This window comes from Leuresthes tenuis, unplaced genomic scaffold, assembly GCF_036924035.1.
Source record: "Leuresthes tenuis unplaced genomic scaffold, fLeuTen1.0.hap1 SCAF_20, whole genome shotgun sequence".
In the NCBI taxonomy this organism is placed as follows: Eukaryota; Metazoa; Chordata; class Actinopteri; order Atheriniformes; family Atherinopsidae; genus Leuresthes; species Leuresthes tenuis.
Window position 1 is genome coordinate 7,561,896 of NW_027325374.1, and position 23,405 is coordinate 7,585,300.

At 41.3% G+C, this 23,405-nt stretch overlaps 1 protein-coding gene across 7 annotated transcripts; it reads left to right on the forward strand.

Annotated features, from left to right (window-relative positions):
• The first annotated feature begins 5,688 nt into the window (after positions 1-5,688).
• qki2 (QKI, KH domain containing, RNA binding 2) lies at positions 5,689-21,240 on the forward strand. Of its 7 annotated transcripts, XM_072374079.1 has the most exons (9): positions 5,689-6,280; positions 8,687-8,835; positions 9,967-10,083; positions 14,557-14,700; positions 15,931-16,018; positions 16,231-16,515; positions 17,773-17,796; positions 18,447-18,524; positions 20,454-21,240. In XM_072374079.1, the coding sequence occupies exons 1-9, from the start codon at positions 6,139-6,141 to the stop codon at positions 20,474-20,476; spliced, it is 1,050 nt and encodes a 349-aa protein (XP_072230180.1). In that variant the 5' UTR covers positions 5,689-6,138; the 3' UTR covers positions 20,477-21,240. The 7 variants fall into 7 exon arrangements, with proteins under 7 accessions (XP_072230180.1, XP_072230181.1, XP_072230176.1 ...); XM_072374080.1 differs by lacking the exon at positions 17,773-17,796 and having other exon boundaries at positions 18,450-18,524; XM_072374075.1 differs by lacking the exon at positions 20,454-21,240 and having other exon boundaries at positions 18,447-19,709.
• Positions 21,241-23,405: the final 2,165 nt, after the last annotated feature.

Sequence of the window (23,405 nt, forward strand, 5' to 3'; positions counted from 1 at the left end):
TGCTATGCAACTCCCCCTCTCTTGGAAGCCAAAAGTGCGGATATTTACATCCCATGAAACACAGTGTTATATTTTTTTGACCCGTCTGTAATACGGTGGCTTGTAGCTGATTCTGTATATAGTAAAAGTAAACAGATTAACACCCACCCCCTTCCCAAACTCAGCTCTTTTCATACTCCAGTCCACCTTTGAAGCCTGGATAAGCTCCTGAGAAGGAGTAAAATTGAGCATGAATCAGCATGAATTATGTATGAATGTTGCAGCACATGGTTGAGTTGAATAGTGCGGCCTGGGAATTAGGAGGTACCCCCTGGAGAGAGACGGGGGGCAATTCCAAACATGTGGAGGAAATTGGCAGCTAAATCTGGGCTCCTGACCCCTGTCCTGTAATCTTTGCTGTTTCCCCTTTGCATTCGGTATCTCTTTATTGATGCATACAGCATGTATGAATATGTATGTTTGTATATTCTAAGAACACGGTCTTTGTACATAGTGTAGAAAATAACTTTACTTTTTTAAAATAATGTAATTAAGCTAAGTCTTTTATTTAAATCCATGCAAGGTTTATTTTTTTTTCCAAATGATGCTTTCAGCTTTATGTATTCCTGTAGAAAAAAAATTGTATACATGAATAAAGGATTTTAGAGATGTGATCCATCAGTGAAATGTTGTGTTGTCCCGACCTTGAGTCGCAGAGACCTAAGATCAAGAGACGAGCCATGCTGTGAGTGCTGCAGGGTTCCCGATTAAGTCAATAGGATAAAGGCAATTATGGTAATACTGCTTTCACATGGACATGGGATGACTCTTCACATGTTCAATGTACGAGCATGTGTGCAAATGCTGGGGGCGGGGGGTTATACACCAAATTCATACACAAACTTTTATTTGTAAGTAACTTTTGTGGGTAAAATACATTCTGCAGTTGCTGCCTTTATTGATTTTTGTGCATTAAATCTGCTAAAGAATGAGCTTTGACTTCAGAGGATGCACAAAGCAAATATTTTGATCCCCTTATCCCACATATTGATAAATAATAACCAGAAAGGCACTGTTTATCCATCCTCTTGAAACACAATCCACTAATAACATGTGCAACTGAGCCGAGCTCCACATACTCCACAAACTCCCACCACGAGGAACGGGGAGCCATGATATCAAAGCCATTGTGGTTTACTTAGAGCACATGTGGGAGGGGTGTCTGTGAAGAGTCGGCAGGAACAGTGCAGAGGCCAACTCTGAGTGGTATTTTTGTGGACCAAAGCACCAGTGTTGAGTAGATAAGAAGCCTAATCGGCTTGAGATTAGCATGAGCCCCTGAACCAGGTGAGCAGGTGAGGACTCACGACGGAGAGGAGATGCCGAAAGACAAACATGAGAAAGTGAAGATCAGAGCAAGATGAAAGCAAAATAATGTTCTGCTTTAGAGATTTACAATAAAAGATGTGCGAAAAAATATGTTGGAACATGTATTCAGTTCCTTTGAGGGCGTAAAAATACAACTGTGGTTAAAAAGTAGAGAAGTATTGTTAAGAAAACCACAGATTTTCTGTGAAATTGTACCTAAATATGGTATTTGTATAAATTTTCTCAGGTACTTTCCATTAATGTCCTACTTTACAAATTAAGTGCTGAAGAAACATATTTCTTAAGTAAAAATGGAAGAACAACACAGTAATAGAACGCCAGTAAAAAAATATAATTGATGCTAAATTGACCTTTTAGTGCTGTTTCTAAAAAGTGGATTCTTTGTCAGTGACATATTAATGTGAAACATAAACAGTAGAGTGTTGTTGTGTTGGAGATACTTTTTACTGTTATTCATGCTGTTTGTAAAACTGTACAATAAAATGCAACTATACATGCAAAATAAATGTGGAGGAGGAAAATATCATGCAGTATGAATGACAAATACGAAACTGAAGTAAAGTTACATCAATATTATACTTGATTATAATCTTTAATTATATAGAAATAGCTTCTAGCACTTGTTCTAATGTTTGTCTTCTAGTAGTCATGGTTATTAATGGTGGACAATTGTTTCTACTCACACCGCATCATAAAACAGTCACTCCGTAAACATGAATTTTAATCAGCAGTGATGCACTTCCAGAGATAGTTAAGTCTGAAATATATAGCATTTAGTGTGGTTTCCATAAAGTTCTTGCTTACTCTTAATACTTCAGAAACACAAACACTTTGTGTGTCCTGTGTGAACTCTACTGCTCTCTGTTGGTGACTGCAGGTAACAAATTGAAATGAAATTATACTGACTGTGTGCTGCTCTAATTCATCAAAGACCCCCTACAGTAAGCTCATATGCAGTCAGTTTTCCAGTTAATTTACTTTCTATTATGTGACCGTCAAATCTGCAGTTTCACTAACTGTTTTGATTATTGTTTACAGACAACTGTTATGGTTATGCCTTCAGATTTGATTTATTTGGGCTCAAAATATCTCACAGACTTAATCTTTGACAGATTTGCCAGCTTGTATCAATTACTGTAAACTTGGGACCACTGAGTCACTTTGAATACATGCAATTACACAATATGACCACAAGGAGGCGCGTTCCTATCATAATGTCAGAACTTGGCCTTTCGCAGTTGAAACACTTGAGAAAATGAATATTTTTATCCATTTAAGCTATAGAATAAGCAACTATTTGTGTAAATGATACACTTTTCACGTTCAAATATCTTGAACAAAACAGTATAATGAAGGCTGAGACTAATAATAACTTTTATGATAAATGAATCAGTTGAACACCTCTTTGATTAACTGTTTGACAAATTAAATCTAAGAAAAGAGTCACTTTGATTGTTTTGTGTGACAAAACACCAAGTAGATTTAATTCAAAATTATGCAGAACACGTTTTATAATTAGTCTGTGTGTGTAATCGTCCTATTGAACAAGTCTCGTCTATATGACACATGGTCACTGTATGTGAAATACAAGCTACTTAGATTTTGATTGGCTTAATCATTTATTAACATCAGGATTGCAACTGCCAATTGGTTTAATTCTTTGTTAATCTGTTGACTAATTCATGTTTAATAGTTTGAAGTAGAAGACAGTGAAAATCCATAACTGATGATCATTCTTATTACTTAATTAAAATGACTTACTTGATTGGTGATTAGAATATAAAACAGAAATATTCTGTTTTAAATTACATGAAATTGAGAAAAGTGGCAAATATTTACTTTGGAGAAGTTGAAATCACACATTTATTTCTTATTCTTAGTTTGAAAAACGTCTTAACTTTATTAATAACTTGTGAAAATACCCGAGAACAGGTCCCAAAGTTTTCAAAGCCCAAAGAGAAATGCAAAGATTACACATATGGTCCAATTGATGACTCTAAGGTAGTTAGAGATTAAAACAAAGTTGGATCCACAAATTGTTGAAATGTTTGCCAGAAAAAATGCTTAAAATAACTGATTATCAACTTTATAGGTACCCAGTTACATGAATAGATTAGATCATACTGGAGATTTATCAAGGCATCCAGAAAGTGACTATGTTGAGCATTTACTGTGAACATGAGAACGGCAACAATGAATACGCACCAGTGGAGTTTTTTATTGAATATTGAAAGTGATAATAAACATGCAAAGTGGCAAGAGTTGAATGACTGGAGCTCAAGTTGGCTGACTTAGAGGCTTCAGGCAGATGTTAGGAAATGCTGCTAACACACCTCACTTCACACTCCTCTGTGGGCTGACTGAACATGGCAGACGGAAAGAAAAGCAGAGACAGAGGCTGAGAGGGAAAGAGAGGCCCGTGACTGGTAGATGTGTGGCCTGCTCAGAGGGGCATTGTTGGAGCTATGAGAGGACAATGCACTGCCCCCGCCCTGAATACTCGCCATACCAGCTGACCAGCCATTACCAGCACTGCTGCACCGTTACAATTCCTGCGGCTCTGACACACACACACACACACACAAACACACACACAGCCTTGATCATAAGTTTAGTCTTACATGGCTAAAACACTCTGTATATAACAGCGGGCAAGAGAGAGAAACCAGGTGGGAGGCCAGGAGCGCTTGACAAAAGGTTTAAGCCAAAGCATGCATGGGCACACATATTGTCCCGCTTCGTGTGTGTGTGTGTGTGTGCGTGTGTGTGTGTGTGTGTATGTACATGTGTGTGAGATTTACAGCAAGTTAAGTTTAGATCCTCGCACCTATCTGTTCTTTCAGCGGTTACATTTCTCCTGCCTGAGGTGCAGCAACCTCCCAACGAGAACAAATACGACCCTCGCACCATCGTATTATTTCAGGATCCTTGACAAATGTTCTCAGAGTGGAGGGTGTAACCAAGAGATGGGTTCATGTTAGTCTATGTGTGTGGGGAGAGGTGGATGTATGCAGATAATCCATTCAAGAAAAACTACTGATATCACATTAAACATCAAAAAGCAGTCATCTCATCATAAGTAAAAGCATTATCACTAAAATATTAACATACAAGAAGTACTTCAGTGTCTTTATTACCACCACATGTAGAAGGAAAGTCTAAAACATCATGCTTTATGATCCAAGTTGATCTATAAAGCATAAAGTGGAATGATTTACCAACACAAATCAGTAAACTTAAAAAAAAACATAATCAAGAATTTTGATAATCAGTCAGTTTGACTGATTTGAGCAAAAACACAAATTATTGTCAGATTTTAGCTGCTTTTCTCTAATATATAAAAATAAATTGTTAGATGGGACAAACAACAATTTCCCTGTAAAAGCACTAAACTTATCAATCAGTAATAAAATATAACAGACAATGAGGGGAAATACTTAAGCTTATTTTAATTCTGGTGTACAGTTTTGATGTCCTTGTATTTCTCTATGGTGTGTCCATTTCATCTTCATTCATCTTGATTTATTTATCTGACAGCAACAGTTACCTCCCACATTGAGTTCTTATATAAAAAAGGACGAATGATATATGCTGATGACAGGCATTGTTAAATACTAAACCTGTGTTTCTACACACTTTTTGGCTGTGTGCACTTATCAAAATACAGCACCGTTTAGTTTTTTTTGTTTTGTAATAACTCTCATTTAAACCTCAAGCACAAAGCACAGTAAAAATAACTCACAGTTTGAGGGTAAAAGTATAGATAAATCTGATTGATTTTTTGTTTGTATTGAAACTAAGTATTCATCCCACGCATTTTACCTTGTCTTTGTCCACTCCAGCTCATATTAGGCCTTCCCAACGTATATTTCACAAAAATGTGACAAAACAGTTACTGTTGTTTTAGTGTTTGATGTTTTATTGTCAATTCTAACATTTTCTGCTCATTTAGTGTTTGGTTAAATTTATAGATCGATTGTAAGGCACTTGTCTCGTATGTGTTACTGTACAGACACATTTTATATTTGCCCGTATAGCCGGAAGTGGTCATTTAAGCCTTAAAAGCGCAGTTTTGGGGGGCACCTGTCCTCACGCATGCTTCACAAGACGAGTGATAGACAGTCCCTGCTGCAGAACAGGTGTACATACCTATGTAGGCCTGTTATATTGTTATTCGGTGGGTGTGGGGTGTTGGCGTGCGTGTGAGCGTGACAGATAGAAAGAGGGGCTGGGCGGGAGCAACGAAGCGCTGCTGAGGGGACGGGCACGAGCCCCCCTCCTTCTTTCCCTTCCCTCTGATAGCGGCAACGCGCGGCGCGCTCACTACAGTCCACTCGTGCTGCTGCTGTACTGTAATCATATGATAGGGAGTCGATCCCCGCTGCAGAATACCGACACACCGGGCGGACACAAGCGGAGGAGCCGGGGCGGATGAGACTCGTTGATGGTAGACTTGTAGCCACCGAGCAAGTGCACGGAGCCGGTTAAAGTGTCAAACAAGAGCCAAACTCCCCCCTTAACGGAACTTTTTCAAACTCTGGAGAGAGTCGAGCGGAGGGGGGGACCGTCGGGAGAAGACAGGGCTGACTAACCGAGGGACAGTCGATTTAACCGGAGCTGAGAGTTGAGTTTTATCCGCTAGCTCGAGAGAGGGTCTGCGGGTCGCGGCTGGTGGAATCCCCTGGGATCCTCGCATCGCTCTCTGAGGCGTGTTTATTAGAAACTAATAAGAAGTTTTTTCTACTAGCTAGGTCACTTGAATCAAAAGCCATGGTCGGGGAGACAGAGGTGAAGGAGAGACCCAAGTCCAATCCGGACTATCTAATGCAGCTGATGAACGACAGGAAGGTGATGAGCTCCCTGCCCAACTTCAGCGGCATCTTCACGCATCTGGAGCGGCTTCTGGATGAAGGTAACTCGGCTTCTTCTTGGCGTTTTATCTCACTCCCTTAAAAACTTTAACCACTAGTCGCGCTTCTGAGGAAATAAGTCAGTCTTTTCTCTTTTAAAAGCCGTGAGTTTGATGGGCAGTGTTCATAAAAGTGGCCCTTACTGACTCACTTTATTGAATAGTCATTAAGTGCAGGAATTCCTGACTGGCTCCTGGGAAACGTGACAGCAATGTTGTCCCCCAACACTGATTTGATGCCAGTGATAAATTATCACCCTGACACTGTCTTTTTTTTTACTGTTTTCACCCAAAGCATTCATACACTGTGGCTGCAAATCCCTAAATCTTGTATAACTATGGGTGAAGGGAACGTGTTTATTGTTTTTAAGTCACATTTTTGATCTGTTAAGAGCAGCAGGAGCGCAGCACACTCACACACTCGGTTAGTTGGTGATGGGAACAAACAGACAGTTGTTAGTCTTTCCCAGTGACCTAATGCGCAGGCTTATGCGAATGCTGCAGCCCATCCCTGTGCAGGAACGAGAGCATGTCACCGTGTAAAATATTTGATTTGAAGCTGCTTACAGGCCCCAAGTTATGTTGCCTGTACAAGTCAACGAGGCAGTTCACTTGTTGATACCCCACAATTGTGCTAGAAGTAGTTACACACAAACAGGAATCACCGCATTGCAAAGAGGCGCAGTTCCTTATGTTTTAAATGTCACATGCATCCACTTGTTGAATGCCGTTCAATGCCGTTCTTGAGCATTTGCTACAAGTTACTGGGACCTCTTGTTGCTACTGTTGTTGCACATCAGGATCACCGTGGTCCTGACTTTGTGCTCTGTGACAAGTCTCATGACACAGCAAAGTTGGTCTCAGACCAGATGACCTCTAGAGCTGAACAAATAGGTCAACTTAACATCTCCAGTTGTGTTCATGTGGAGGACTGACAGCTGAGCATATTCATCCCTCACACGTGATAATGTGACGCCTGTTGTTAACATGAAAGGCTTTGTACCATGCTCCTTCTCAGCTTAGCTGTATCTTCTGTGTGAGTTATGCGCTCTGGGTGCTCAGTAAAAGTTTGTGTGAGGTATTGTCAGGCTGCGTGTTTGTTCCAACCCTGCGGTTTCATCCACTCTATATTTGATCCCATGACAGGTTGAAGTGTTAAGATAAAGCTTGCCACAGCACCCCCCTTTTATCTTTTTCTCCTTTGACCAACTCTCTTGTTCTTCTTTCACTTCTCATTTCCCTCCAGCTACTTTTAACTCAAGTGTGACAAAGGCCATGCTTGCCTGTGCAGATTGTACGTGTGTGTTTTAATAGTCAGTTTTGGTCTCCAATAGGTCAGAATAGGTTATTAGAGGATCATCCTTGTCCCTGTGTCAGTGGTTGTAATTATAGCGTTCTACTGTAGTTATTATGGTCAGACTTATCACTCTGAGAGGAGGGAGACATGCCTGTCAGCCTGCTTAGGTCAGATGATATTTGTGCCCCAAGGCAGTTATTCTGCTGTGTGTGTGTTGGTATGTGTGTGATTTCAAAGCAGGGGCCTGTGTTTATGTGTTGCATATGTGTTTGTCTGGTGCAGTAGTCGGTTATTACTGTGCTAGTATGTCATTACAAAGGTATCAGAAGCAAGCATTGGTCATTAAGACAACCATAAACAAAGGCACTGGCAGATAAACATGTACCGGGTACTCATTTATAATACTGCTTCTGTACCAAACCGTAGCCACACATTTATCTATTTAAGTTTTTATACTTCAGCTGTGATTACACTATATTTTAAGCAGATAATGTTTGGTTTTGGGCTTTTCAGCTGGACAAAACAAGACATTGGCAGATGTCTACAAGAACTGTCGGACAATATTAGCTGTGAGAGAAAAAGCGCCGGTTAATGAACACCAAAGACAAGCTTTACTTGCAAGCCAAACTGTTTTCTTAGGGTGTAAACACCTTTTAATGTGCTGTTGCATCAATGTCATGCAACAGAACTTCATAAACACCCGTAGGTGACACAGGTCACTGTGACCACTGCTAACATGCAGGTTTTTCCCTTGTGTTATTTGCTGAGTTAAAGGGGGGGAAGGCGTTTGAGTTGGGGTTAAAGACAAAGAAGCTAAAGTGGGAAAATTGTCAGTAATGTAGGAGGCCTGGCTGCTAAGCATTCAGTAGTTAGATTCTACAACGTGGTGCAGAATGCTTCTGACCGTCTCCTTGCCTGTCTTTATGCCTTTCTATCTGTCAGCTGTCACATTCAGAGCTTCCTTTAATTCTGGTGACAGTGAGTCATCGTCCTGAGGAACGGACTGTCTGACGAAAGAAATGTGAAACCTCTTGTCCCCCATGGCCTTCCTCTGCTCAATTCACTCAACTTAACCTCCTCTTTTTCTGCCTCTGTCTTTCTCTGTCTTCAAGAAATCGGCAGGGTGCGCAAAGACATGTACAACGACACGCTGAACGGCGGCATGTTCAACGGGCGGGACATGGAGGAGCTTCCCGAAGCCATCGGCCCCGTGGCTCAGCTGCAGGAGAAGCTCTATGTGCCCGTCAAAGAGTACCCCGACGTGAGTGGACGGATCAAAGACCTTTGACCTTTTTAGAAGAGCTTCTGTTTACCTTTCACTGTTGACACTTTATCTCCTCTTAGTAATGGGAGGGCTACCAAAAAGTCAGTGTAGCTCTTAATCACAGGGACATTTTGCTTTGCATTTATCTAAAAGCTGATTTCATTCTGAGATCATCTTTGCTCACACCCAGTGATGTAATCTGGATTTAAAATAGATCAATAATGAACCCAGGTGTCTCTAACAACATAAAAATGATTAAAGTACAGTTGTATATGAAGATTCCGATTAATGGAGGTTTGGCTCCTCAAAGAGGAAACTTCCCCCGCTGTGACATGATTTTCAACCCTACGTTTACACCATAAATATTTATGAGCTTAAAAAGCTGGATTAAGTTTCCCCCCCAGATATAAAGACAAGTGCACTGCAGTGAAGACTTTACCATCCAGCACATCCACGCTCATGCCAAGTACAGCTAAGCACTTCAATATGAGCTGCGTTGATCCAGATTGCATGGCTCACATGATTTTCTCCATGCATCAGCTCGCCAATCACCCACTACAATGACGGGCTGTCCTCACTCACATGACGGCAGGCTAACAGGACACACACAGGAGTGCATTGGAAAACGGTTGAGATCAAGGTTAAATTTAGAGAGCAGTTCCTCTGTCTGGATTTGTGTGTGTTTGTTGGTGAGGGTCGAGGGTCATCCTAGAGGTCGGAATGTGTCGCAAGTGTTCCTGTGAAGTAAACATAAGTGCAGACTTCAGTGGAGGAATAAAGCAGGACGAGGCTGGACAATTGTTAGGAGAGGGGCAGAAAGAGACAGAGGGATAGTGGCAAACAAGTAACACACACACACACACACAGAGGGGCAGCTGTCTAGTTAATCACTCAGTCGTAGTGACAGATAAGGTTAAGAGAACGCCGCTGTCCTGTCATGCCACCATCACCAGCCAGCACCCATATAATGAGCTATTTTTGTCTCTCTTAGCAACACAAACACTTCACCACTCTCAACCACCCTTCTACAAATACATATGCATCATATAAAAAGACAGTTTCCTTCTGTGATGTACGTGTCTCACTTTTATTAGATTTTTTTATTGTGTATTTTGCTCCTTTGTGTAGTTCAACTTCGTGGGGAGGATCCTGGGCCCACGCGGACTGACGGCCAAACAACTAGAGGCGGAAACCGGCTGCAAAATTATGGTGCGAGGAAAGGGCTCCATGAGAGACAAGAAGAAGGTAAAGACGCAATAACACAGAGGACACGCATTTTCAACGCACACAGGTGTGTTTTTTATTCATATCACATTCACTTTAAGGATTTTCTTTTGGCAGATATACTCGTTTTCACCTTGCTGAGCATCAAATGCAACAGATACGTTGAGCTTAAGATAAATCTAGAAACAAGGGGAGACTATTTAGATGCCTTTATCCCTGAATAACAATATCTGAATGCCAGCACCCTTTGTCTGTTATACACTTTGTTTTTAATTTATTGTAATGTTAGGCAGATTTGTTACCTTAAAGACCCACTGCTATAAAAAAGTGTTCTGTTATATATGCTAGAGAGTATATAATGAGCTAAATGAGCATGAAAAAAGACCACAGCTGGATACCAAGAACAGCCAGAGTTTAATTCATAATAATTGTGATGAACCATCTTGTGTTGTGGGTTTTTTCAGCGCTGGTGATAGAAAACAAACACTAGTACATTATTAGCTGTTTACGAATGTAGTCAAGCTGGTAAAGATGAATTGAGGGGATAAAGGTGGGACTAATTTGCATATTCACATATCTTTGCATGCTAAATCAGGCAAAGGTAAAAAGTTACATTTGGTTGATTTCAAAGCATGGAGGGACTATTTTTTTTTTAGAAAAATCTTCTGAATATGTAATTTTGAGTTTTGGGTGATTAATCAATGTTAGGAGAGTGAGTTTCAAGTGGTTTGTAGAATCATGCAAAACACAAAATGAATTTAAACAAAGAATAACTTGGGGAATTAGACACTCATTTCAGTTTACGGTGTAGGAATAAAGAACACTGCAGGGCCTGCACTGATGACAGGGGAAAAACAGGGAGTGAAGTAGAAGCACCTTTCAGTTATACACCGCCGTCCAATTATCGAATGGCAACTGAAAAGGTTGGTGTCATGTGCGAGTGACGGCACTGGTACTTCTCCGTAACATTTAACAACAGCTATCTGACTGGGTCGAACCTTGTTAAATATGCGTATCACTTTCAACACGCCTGGCAGCGGTGGGTTGCTCGGGTCTCTGATCAGCTGTTCAGAGAAATCTGACAGAACTCGTCAGTTTTTGCCCTCTCTGCCCCTATATCAAACTCAGTCGTTTGAAAATCTTCTTTGTTTTTACTGCTGTCAGACCTTTGAACAAATCTGTCTGAGGCTGAACGGATTGTGCAGTATATTCATGGTGTTTCACTTCTGGCCATGTGCCATACGTGTTATTTGTATTGGTTAGATTGTATGAACACTGGAACTGGAACACTGTATGAACTATTGAAGCAGTTATGAGTCCAGAACAAATTACCTTTAGGGGACAGTATTGTATCATATCCAGTAATAATTGCAATAATTAGCAATGCTGTCTCAACTTTCCTCTTCCATTTTTTTTATCTATGTTAAGGTGTTGTTTTTTCACTTATGTAAATGAAAGAAAACTGCATGAAAATGTTTGAGCTACAGACAAAGCTTCTGCTCTCTCTCTGACTCAATAGGGATATCTTAGATTGCTCCCTTACGCCTCTGTTCTAACACAGTACAGCATTCTTGTTAGGCTTATTTGAATTCTCATGGCAAAGCAAGAAAACCGAAACCAAGTTGGACTCACAAAGTTTTGAATAGTGCTGCATCTTCTCATCTGACAAGTAGCAGAAGGAGACGATGTCATCATGTGATGTAGACGGTCGCGTTTTTCTCGAGTTGAGATCAACTGTGCGTCTTACTGAACTGCAGTTAAACCCTTAAGATTATAACTCTGACTGTTCAGCAAGCTTAGATATGTGGAAAAGTTATTTTTACAGCAGCTTCCATCCACGGTCACTTTGTTTCAGGCAGCTGCTTGGCACAATGATATGATTTGTTATGGCGACATGACACATTGAGTCAGAAAACTTTGACTTTATAGATACTTTTGGATTATACGTAATCTATCTATCTATCTATCTATCTATCTATCTATCTATCTATCTATCTATCTATCTATCTATCTATCTATCTATCTATCTATCTATCTATCTATCTATCTATCTATCTATCTATCTATCTAGTTTATTTATCCACCCTCCTCTCACAATGACTTTTTGGTGTTGAGCTTTTCTTTCCTGTCCTGGTGTTCAGTCCATCTGTCCTCCCTTCCTCTCCCCTGGTGTCTGCTGTTGGATGGAGTCAGCTCAAGCTTTCCAAACGGCAGGTGGAGCAAGTCCAGCATTCCTCCACCGCCGCCGCCGCCACCACCCCCGCCCCTCTCTCTATCTCTCTCCAGAACATTCCCTACCCTGCGCGTCCCTCAGAGGGAGACACACAGAGAAACACACAGAGACAGAGAGGAAGGAAAACAGAGACACAGTGGGAGGCAACTGGAGGAGAAGAGGGAAAGATGTTGACTTTCAGTGTTATTCAGAATGATACATCTCACTTGACAAAACAGCCTCAGAGGATACAATCTGCCAGAGAATCACACTGAGATACAAGAGAATGATCCATCTTTTTAACTGTGGCAGCTATTGGCTCTTATTTTCATTGGAAATCAATAATTCTTATTCTTAGTCATGGTGTTGACTGTAAAAACATGAAGCAAGATTCTGTGAAGCTTTGCATTATGAAATCTGAGTGAAATTAGGAGGATGATCCTTGCATTTGCGAACTAAAACCATGAGGGGGTTGAATTAGCTTAACATAAAGACTGGAAGAGGGGAAACTAGAGAAAAGGTCACTGTGCAAAGTCAAAAAATTGTTTATCATATTATCATCCAGCAGTCAAAACAAACAATCTGTGGTGTGTTAAATGAGTGACTTTCAGATATTATGGGAGGTGGATTTGTTCAGGCCTGGGATTAATATGCGTCTTATGTCAAGTGGACATCTCAGAGGACATGGGTTCACACCTGGCTTTGGAATGTGGCTCCACATCTGCCTTGAGTGACCACCTGCGATCAGTCCTCACTTCCCTGCTTTGAATCTAAATAAAAACATACTTCATTTTGTAAAAAACAGAGTCCTGCACGGGTCCAGTTTTCCAACAGCCGCCCACATCCACACAGCTTGGTAAACCACCAGAACTGACCCATTACTATAATTATTTTCTGGATTACTTAACAGATGTTAATTTAAGCCCCACAACTTGACCCATAATTAACAGATATGCTACACAGTCACTTTAAAGTGGTTTATTTTTACTTGCACAATTGGCCAACAGCCTTATGCAAAACTGCTTGTTAATTATGCAGTGGGTATCCAACCATGAGCGGAGTTCTGCCAAATGAGTTGTTGTTTTTCACAGGCAGGAGGCAACTCAGTTGACTAGGTGGTCCTTCAAAGTGGACACGTTTATGTTCTCTCTGCTAAAAGAATGCATATGTGGCTTAGGCCCCCCAAATGATTGGATCTTAGTTTTACCCGTGTTCACACCTGTACTTAGGGCTGCCAATTTGTTATCAGGTCACCAAAGACTCATGTTAATGCCAGCTATGCACAGGGCCTCGGACGGAACCAGACTGGCTGCTTCCGCTTGCATGGAAGCTTTCTTTGCTGCAAACAATGGCTAACTGTCCAGCACCTTTATGCAAAGCCATGCTTCAAACTACAATGACAATTACTTGACAAAGTGCCATTTTAACCAGATAAAGACGCTTGAGGATAATTTCTGGAGCATCGCAGTTATGATAGAAACAAATACCATGGAAACCCATCCATATGTTGTCGAGACATTTGACATTTAAAACCAAAAGTGTCTGTCTTGTACTCTGGTAGAAAAAAAACCTTATAAAACCACATCTGAAAGCCGACACGTTATGTAAAAGCCATTCAGAATTTGCTTATTTCAGTAACAACTAAATGCTCGTTGCCTCCCAAATAAACCTTCCATTAAAAGGTCATCAGAGTTATCTGATGACCTTTGAAAATTACACAAGTGTTGCAATTGTTTGAATCAGAGAAAAGCAACTAAAGCAATTCAAAGTATTTGGAACACAAAGCTGATATAGCCCGAGTATCCATGTGTACCCATTTTAAGTGAAGGACACAAACACTCAGCAAAAGTTTGTTTCATCTTTTTACTTGTGTGGGTTAATTTTTAGGCCTTCATTGCTAACAGTGAACTAATGTTATTTGTATGGTCATTTTGGCACTAATTTTGATGGAGTGGCGAGAGAAAAAGTAGAGCAGATAATGCGAGGAGCGGTGCTACAAGGAGGGGAGATATTACACAAAGAATCAGAGAGCAGAACCTTCAGGAAAATGCAACACCAATCTTGTGTAACCACTGAGGAACAACATGGTTGTTTCATGAGTTCGATACGCCTCCGAAGCTCTTTTAGACAACCTTGAGTTTTGTGTGTGCGTAGTTTGAGGGTGATCCAAAACCTGAGCCAAGCAAGAAGAAAAGCGAAATCCTGTTCCTTCTCTGCAGCGAAGGGCCGAGTTTGTGTGGCGCATTCAAACCAAGCTTTTCAGATGTTTGTGTGTTTTCCAGGAGGAGATGAACCGAGGGAAGCCCAACTGGGAGCACCTCAACGAGGACCTCCACGTCCTGATCACAGTGGAGGACACACACAACCGCGCCAAGATTAAACTCCAGCGGGCCATCAACGAGGTCAAGAAACTTCTAGTGCCCGCTGTGAGTATCGGTCCGAATCTCGCTGCATGAACTTTTATTTGCTGTATTGGTGGAAAAACTGCGTGTGACTGGATGAGAGTTCACTGTGTTGGTATGCACGGAAGGGGGAAGGGGATTGTCAGCCCAAGAAGTGTGTGTGTTTGTCTTTTTTTTGTGTGTCCTTGTGTGTATGAGAGAGTATGTGTAAGGGGTTAGGGTAATTAGGGAACACGCATAAAGGGATTGCCATGGTAACCCCGGGTTGTTTGAAAGGCTGAGGGAATGAATGGAGAGTCTGTTCACTCGTTCTCCCCACTCCATCACTCCTTTCACTCGTTCACAACTCACTTCATTCCCAACTACCGGCTACAGTATTCCTTCTCCTCCTTGTTTTTTTTTTTTTCGTCTTTCTTGCTTTTTTGTCCACACAAGAGAACATTTTGATTGCACTTCTGAACATTTCTCACATTCTCCAGCCCACCTACTGCCCCCTCAGAGGCATAAATGCGTACATATACATACTGACAAATCAGAAACACATCGAAGCATTGCACATTGACACAAAGACACACACACTTAATTATCCCCTGTTTGACACACAAGAACAAAAGCACATATTTTGAAATGGCAAGACTCCTTCCTTTTTCATCTCCGCATTATTTGCTACAATGGAAACGGATTGAAAAGACCAGCGGGGGGGTGGGGTGTAATGCAGCAATCAGCTGTTACTTCCCGTTCAGACACAGCATGGCCTACCTTCAGCCTTAATGGGTGTAAGAAGTGTCTATAAGCAGTTAAGAGCTCATAACTCTGAACACCTGTTAATCTATGTTTGTGCATGTGTGTGTCTGTTTGTGTGGAGGGTAAAGTCAGGGATACGTGTTAGTTTAACCCGGCTGACCTTTTTCTCCAAATGTAAATCAGTCAAGCTTTTCACCAGGCTGTAACTGGAGCTAAGAAGCTAGTGTATTTGTCACCGAATATGTCTTGTGTGGTGAAGTGGCTGTGCTCAAGGTCTGGTCAAGTCCACTGATCAGAGTGAGAGTTTTTAAAATGAAGTTTAGACAAAAAAAGGCAGAATTTTTGTTCCCTCTTGAAAACATTTCTGTTTAATTGCGATTAGCTTCTTCACACTGTATAATTTGCTGACTTTTTGACCAGACTCTGACAAAAGTTCATTCATTAGCTTGTAAATGACAGTCATCGCTATGTAAGCTGATTGTGCTGCTCTGCCTGCATGTGCGGCTGTAGGCTGAGGGGGAGGACAACCTGAAGAAAATGCAGCTGATGGAGCTCGCCATTCTCAATGGGACCTACAGAGACGCCAATGTCAAGACGCGTAAGGATGACATCATAGTTAACATGTGGAGGAGGGTTGGTGGGTGACAAAGGAGGGGTCACGGTACAGGACTCCACTGTATATATGAACAATGCCTCTGTTTCTCCTGTTAAATAGACTGTTTGTCTTCTCTTCTTCTTCCCTGTCTATTGTATGTTTTTGCGTGTGGGTGTTTGCACACTTGCAATATTGTATGTTTGTGTGCCGTACAGCCACCGCCGCCTTTCCTCTAGCGACTTCTCAGGCGCCTCGGATCATTACAGGTCCGACACCCGTCCTGCCTCCCACCCTGCGCAACCCCGCCCCTGTTACCACACCTACCCTCATGCCTCTGATCCGTCAAATCCAGAGCTCCACCCTTGTGCCGGGAGGGAATCCGCATCCCGCGCTGGTGCAGCAAGGGCCTGAATCTGGAATCATCTACACACCCTACGAGTATCCCTACACACTCACGCCATCCATATTGGAATACCCGATTGACTCAACTGGAGTATTAGGTATATAAAATCAGCATTTCATCACTCTCATACATGGTCAATGGATGTATTATGAGAACTGGATATTGGACTCCAATGAAACCAGCTCATCAAGAGCAAATAACAGATAATCAATACTCCAACCCCCGCAAGTGACAGACCAGTAGTGCTCGTGAGGTTGTGTTTAGCTCAGCCTCTTGACTAAACTCACAGCTCAACAGAAACTTTACGATACCTTTCTGGTTTTTTTAGTGTTTTGCCTCTCTCTTTTTCCCCCTCATCTGTGTACATTTATCTCGCGGGTTGATTAAAGCTCCAAGAAAAGCGCATGTTTTCACTAAAGTTGAGAAAGTTCTCACTCAGCATTCATTTGACTGCTCCTCCCTCGTCTTTTAATAAACAGATATCTGACCATCTGACCAGGCAAACATTAAAATGTTGTGCCTCACAAGCTGTTTCCTGTCTGAGCTGGCAAACAGTAAACTCACATGACTGGCCGGTATCTCGCAGATATGATGAGTTGAAAGTTTTCTGAAAAAGAGTTTCACCAACTTCCTGTTGTGGATGTCCACTGAAGTTGTTCTTGTTTTCCAACTGGAGGTTTGTTTCCAGTTAGGCCAACTGCTTCTTCTACTGAATTACGACCCGCAGAAACATGGACTGTACTGCCCCCCTCTGGGCGACACCATGCAACCTAATTTATTCGCTTCGGTGGAAATGTGTCTTAATTCTCATTTCTTTTTATGTCTTTTTAAAAGATCGCTTTAGATTTTCTTCACTGGTGAATGGTTACCTGGCCAGTAAAGTACTACTTGACAGGTTTGCGACATAGTTTCCCATAGGTTAAGTAGATATACTTTAAAGTATATCTACTTAACCTACAGAAAAACTGTGTTGCAAACCTGTGTTTCTTTTGTAAGAGAAGCAACCGTATAGAGCGGTTCAAACAGTCATACCAAAGCTCACGTACACATTCAAATAAAGCTCAATAAGACAGGATTTGGGGCAATATGAATAAGAGAGTGGCAATCAGACATAATGAGTTACAATTAAATCGAACAATGACTTACAATCGGAAATCAAAACCGAAATTCCTCGACAGATTAAAGAAATAAAAAGCTTCGGCTTTCAGCTGAAGTCTGATTTCTATTCCCACTGTTTTGTTTAGGAATGCGCTGTACTGTTTACCTCTGGCAGAAATTGGCTGCCATATCCAGCTCTTGTAATACATCCACATCATACCTAGATGCATGCTGAAGCTCATTGCTGGGCTAACAGTCCCTTCTCCCTGTGTTTTTGCAGGTATGGCTTTCCCAACCAAAGGCTAAGCGATAGCAACCCTTATTAGCACACACATGGACTGGCTTGCAGAGACCCCCTCCGCTTAACTCCACACACACACGCCCATACATACTCAACCCTCAGAGCAAAATGTCAGTTTGATTAAACTTTAGGATGACAGATTCCTCGACAGTCATTCTGTAGTCAACTGTCCATTCCTGTTAATTTCCTCTTTGTGATAGCAGACTAGCGTTGTGGTGTGACAGCTATTTAACTTTTGAAATAATTCAGCTTCCGCTTGTAATTCTTAACACATTTTAGTGAACCCATAGATATTTTAGAGCTGCTGTTTGCGATTTAACATATGATAAAGCTTATTTTGATCACAGAGCTATAGAGTGACTTGGCTTACAGCTGATGTTGAATCTACTAGTGAAGCTTAGTTTGAAATTAGCGGTTTGGATTAATATTTTCTTTAGAGAGCAGAAGACCACAAAACAACAAAGATTCTCTCTCTTAGAAGTGAGATGTTTTTACTTATTTTCACCCTCAGCCTTGAACACTTTGTAAATTCCTGGTTTCACTGATGTTGGTGCCATGGGTGGACTGTTTGATGTCTTTCTGATGAGTAACCTTCTGTGTTCTGTTTTGGGAATGTCAATGGCTGTTAGCAGGTGCCATGACCACTAAGGTACGACGCCACGACAAGAGAATCCATCCTTACCAAAGGGTAGTGACCACAGACAGAGGTTCGTTAGCTCACCAGCCACTTTATGTGTATGTGTTTATGTGTGTGTTAGTGTGGGTGCATGCAGACCAATGGACCAATTTCAGTTTACATGTGTCTGTAATATGGCATGCCTAAAAAAGAGAAATAACTGTATCAGGCGGAGAGGTCACAGTTTGAGGTGAGCCTCAGTGTGAAATGTGAAACAGTATTTGTTGCAGTGAAAGTGACATAAGTGAGGAACCATGTCAGGGATGACAGCTGAAGCGGTTATCTTTGGTCGCCTGTTAACTTAAACTGGACGGCTCACAGGCCGGGACCTCTCAATTAGAATGGATCGCTCCATTCATGTGACTCGGTCCTTGTGACTCTGGAGTCCTCTCCCAGAAACTTTACGTCGCTTTTTTATCTCCTCAGTACTACTTCTGACCACATACATACTGTGGGAAGGTTTATTTATACTCAACTTCATTCCACTAGATTTCCACAGATGTTTTTTTTTTTTTGTAAAGAGTTAAATTCAGTGTTATGCCCACTTATTACATGACACTCAAAGTAAAACAGTGATTGTCTTTTTTTCTAAAGATCATTCAATTCATCATGATCTTTAGGTTTTACTACTAAAACACAGAGTGTGATAACTACTGAAGTCTGTGTTACAAGCTCTTTTGTATGAAATACTGTTGTTTGTGGTCTTATCAGTCGCCCACTGGACTTTATCATTGGGGCTGTTTACATCTTCATTTATTTCCTAGCCAGAGTGGTGCTGTTACCATGTATTTAGCTGCAAAATAAATTTGTATATAGGGATTTTAAGGATTTAAGTGCTTATATGAAGCTTATGGAACAAGATCGCTTGGAAATACTTGTAGGTTTTTTTTGTTTTTTTTTCCTTTTTTTTTTTAGTTTGTAAATTTTTATTTTTGTTTTTATGGTATGCTTTTTATAGATGAAGTGTGTCCATGTCAACTTTATTCAAAGTGTGTAGCTACTACTGTTTTAGTCACCACGAAGGTGGCAATGAAGGCAGTGTTTTGCTCTGTGTATTTAAGATGAGGTGACCTTCTCGATTCACAGGCCTCGTGACTGTTATATGCAATAGAAATGGACTAGCTAGCTACGATATATGTGTGTGAGCGGTGATGCTCTTGTTGTACACAATGGACAAAAAACACTAAAAGGCAATAAAGATGAGTATTGAAAGAAATCTCTAAAGAAAACCAAAGCCTCTAAATTCTTGTAGTTAGTCTGTCTATTGTTAAATTGTTTCTCAAGTCCTTCTAAAATCACCATCTGTTAACCTCTCATTGCTGTCTCTTATGACGCCTCTTTGCTTACTTTAGTTGTTTAGGTGCTCATCTAATACTTCATAGCAAACCAATCAAACCATAATCAATAATCAGTTAATCACAACTGTTAATCATTACGATCTTATGCCTGCTGCTAAACAATAGCTCTACTTGTCAGTAAGTGACAGTCCCTCTGAGGCCTAGACACTTTTCTTTGGACGTAAAGGTCACTCTTTCACCCACATGAAACCATGCTGTCTCCCTCTCTGTCCATGGTTTCGCTGTCTGTCTGTGCTAGACGTAGCCCAGCTAGCATGAGTAGTGTCACTATAGCAGCAGTCTCACAGCAGAAGGGGCTCCTCCCGAAACCCTGCAAACGCCTTCATGAGCAAACGGGAGCATCACTAACCAGCCATTCCTTATGTCAACACCCGGTTGATGTGAGTCCTTGGGAATGGTTATGCGGTGCTCATGAAGGTGTTGTGCAGCTCTTATGTAATGCCCCTCATGCTGTGCGACTGCACTAGATCTGCCTTGTTGTCATCCCGACGCCACTAGCTGACACTAATCTCTCTTCTATCTTTTTTTCTTTTTATGTCCCCTTTTATGTGCCCTTTTTGTTTCCTTTCCTCTTCTGTCCGTCTCTGTCCGTCTAACTCTAGCTGCCACGGCAACTAACCCATGACCCCCTTGACCTTCTGACCTTTCCGCCCACTGATGACCCACCCATCTCTGCCTGCTGGCGTGCTCATTGGCCCACGGCCCTGCCACTCCCCCAGCTCAGCCAACCAGAGACCAGAACATTGGGAACACCCGGGCTGCTTCTGTCTAACCAGCCAACCAGACGACAGCGATCATGGGAATAAACCCTAGGACCTCGCCCATCACCGAGTCCTAACCTAAACTTTACCAAACGTGCCTTCCTTCTAAAAGCCCAAAGCCAGTCTAAGATTTTTTTTGAACATCCGATATTCGAAATTACAATCTGTATCAGCTGCGTGACTTTACTGGGGATGGGCCCCCACACTGGTGAAGGGCTCCCAAACCTGCCCCTGGCTGTACCAAACTGTCTCTCTGAGCTACCATGCGATGCAATAACAACAACTCAATTAATAACACGGTAACTATACATGCACTACTGGTGGTACTTATCAGCACAGAAACCCTTCATAAACACTAAACCTGTCAGAGATATGTTGAAACTTTGAAGAATTTTTCCTCAGCGAGCACCTCTCGTGTCTTGAGTGCTTCTTTTTTTTTTAGCCTATATAATTGGTGTTAAGATGAAAGGTATTAACGAGCTTTCCTTTAGGATAAAATGTGTCTCGCTTTTGTTAAGTTTGGACACCGCGTGTGCTTTTAAAAAGTGTCTCTGGGGAGAGATTTCAATTACTTCCTGACGCATTTAAACGACTAAAAAAAAAGCCATCATTCAGGAGAGTAAAATGCCAGCACAGAACCTTTTCCAGCGTGAAACGACAGGCACTCGGGGAGGAAAAATAACTAACTGAAATCTAAAATGCCAAAGTATCTCTGGGTTTTTCTTCTTGGCTAAAACCTCTAGATACTGAGTCAGCGTGCACAGATACACGCACAGAGGGAAGGTTGCTTTCCTTTTGTAAAAATCTAGAGGACTTTCACAATGATGCCTTTGCCTTTTTCACACTACGGTATTGTATGAGCTCGAACAACAGTGCCTTTATTTATTGAAAGCGATGGAACAATGTTACACCTAAATCTTTCACAGCAACATCACGGCTTTGCACCCAGCTTGAAATGATATAATTTGGGTTCGTGCTTATTAGTTACGACTGTAGGCAATGTGTCAGAGCCCAAACCTATGTTTTATGATTCTACAACCATTACTCCGTCAGTGCCAAAAAATGTGGCTCATACAAGTTGGAAGAGCATCGTCTGAGATGCTTAAAGGAGGTTGGGATGCCTTGAAAAGACAGTGTTATGTTTTATGTTTTTTTGTTTGTTTGTTGGTTTGGTCGTGTTGCTGCAGATGAAGTCATCCATATATGTTTGCATGTGTATCTGCTTTTATTATTATTTTTCTTTTTCCAGAGGATACAGTTTTACACAAACACACAAACCAAGTGATGCCTTCATATACAAGAAAATCATGCAGTCGTAACATCTGTAACAAGTTTATAATGTATTTTTATATTCTATTTTGTACGCAAAAAAATAACATTAAATGACCTTCTCAGATGAGAGCATTATGCCTTATTAAGGAAATTAATTTGATAAGTCGAACTATTCTTTATGTGTCATCAATTATCAGTCTCAATGTCCTGATAAACTGGAGTTTATGATGTTTTCTGTATTAACTTGAGCCTTTGAGATCAGCATTGCTTGCCTTCTGTGCCTTTGTATACAACGAGTGTGACAATTAACAGTATAGTATACATTAATCTACTCTTCAGTGCAAAGTGTAGGTTACTAACTGTTACCACTTCTGTGATTATTAACCACTTTAATGGTATCTGTCTCTGCTTTGGATTCCTTTTAAAAATACACGTGTGTCTGAAAAGATGAAAAACATAAACAAATATATGTGTTGAACGGTGATCTTTTAACTTTTATCTGAGCAAGAATAACTCTTTGTTCACTATTAAACTCTTAGTTGTAAAACTAACAAACTTTGTTGCTTTTTCTCTGTAGCACTTAATTATGCAAAACAGCTTTCTTTCTGCATACTAATCACCAAACACTCCTTAGTTACGAAGAGAAGGGGGGGGGGGGGGGGGGGGGCACCAAGCAGACACTTTAGCCAAAATGCAGGGAAAAGGCCACACCATGTTTTTCCCACTTCTCCTTTTTGTGTTCTTTTTCTCATCCTCTGTCTTCCTTTGCAATTCAAGTGGACATCACACACATCGATGTGTGTAATAAGAGAGAAGAAAACACCCAGCTCACCATGGTTTCTCACAGGCATGCACATGTATTAACAGGCAGAAAGAAGAAAAAAAAGGAGTGGGGGGGAGTTGCAGGTTTGGAGGACGAGATGACTGGGGAATTGAAGGGAAATTGATTGTGCAAGCTCGCCCTCAAACATCTGCAGAGTAAATATTACATGGGATCACAATCTGTGCCTGAAGTCTCAGAAAAACTACCACTAATAACCTGCACATGTCATGGTGGCTACATTTCCTTTAATTGCACTTATTAACATTTAAAGCATATTTGTAGAAAAGCATATCAGTGGGTAATTTGAGCCTTGTGAACCTTTTACGCTTGAAGTTAAAAGTGAAACCTTCCTTTAAAGTACACATTTAAAGTTTTACACGCACTAAAAAGAAAATCACATGGGCTTTTCTGCGGTGAATGCAGCAGTGGGTGGCTCATTCGTCCTCTCCCTGCCCTTCCTGCTTTCATTGTGGTGTTGGGGGGGTTGGGGGTGGGGGCTGATATTGAACTTCAGGCTTGGAGTTGAGCCTGCTCTGCAGCCGCAACCCCAGCCCCCTGATCACAGACAGAGAAAGGACATAATGTGACCGCTGCTGACAATCCTCTGGACAGGAAGAAGCAGTGTGGAAGCAGTGCGTGGAGATAGAAAGAGGGGGGGAATATAAAAGAGAGAATGTGTGTGTGGATAAAAATGGGTG

Excerpts from the sequence above, each read along its gene's own strand:
- qki2 (XM_072374075.1), top strand. The coding sequence starts at position 6,139 with ATGGTCGGGGAGACAGAGGTGAAGGAGAGACCCAAGTCCAATCCGGAC. Across the intron at positions 8,836-9,966 it reads CCGTCAAAGAGTACCCCGAC|TTCAACTTCGTGGGGAGGAT; the intron begins GTGAGTGGACGG and ends TCCTTTGTGTAG. Across the intron at positions 17,797-18,446 it reads TTCTCCCTGTGTTTTTGCAG|CAGGTGCCATGACCACTAAG; the intron begins GTATGGCTTTCC and ends AATGGCTGTTAG.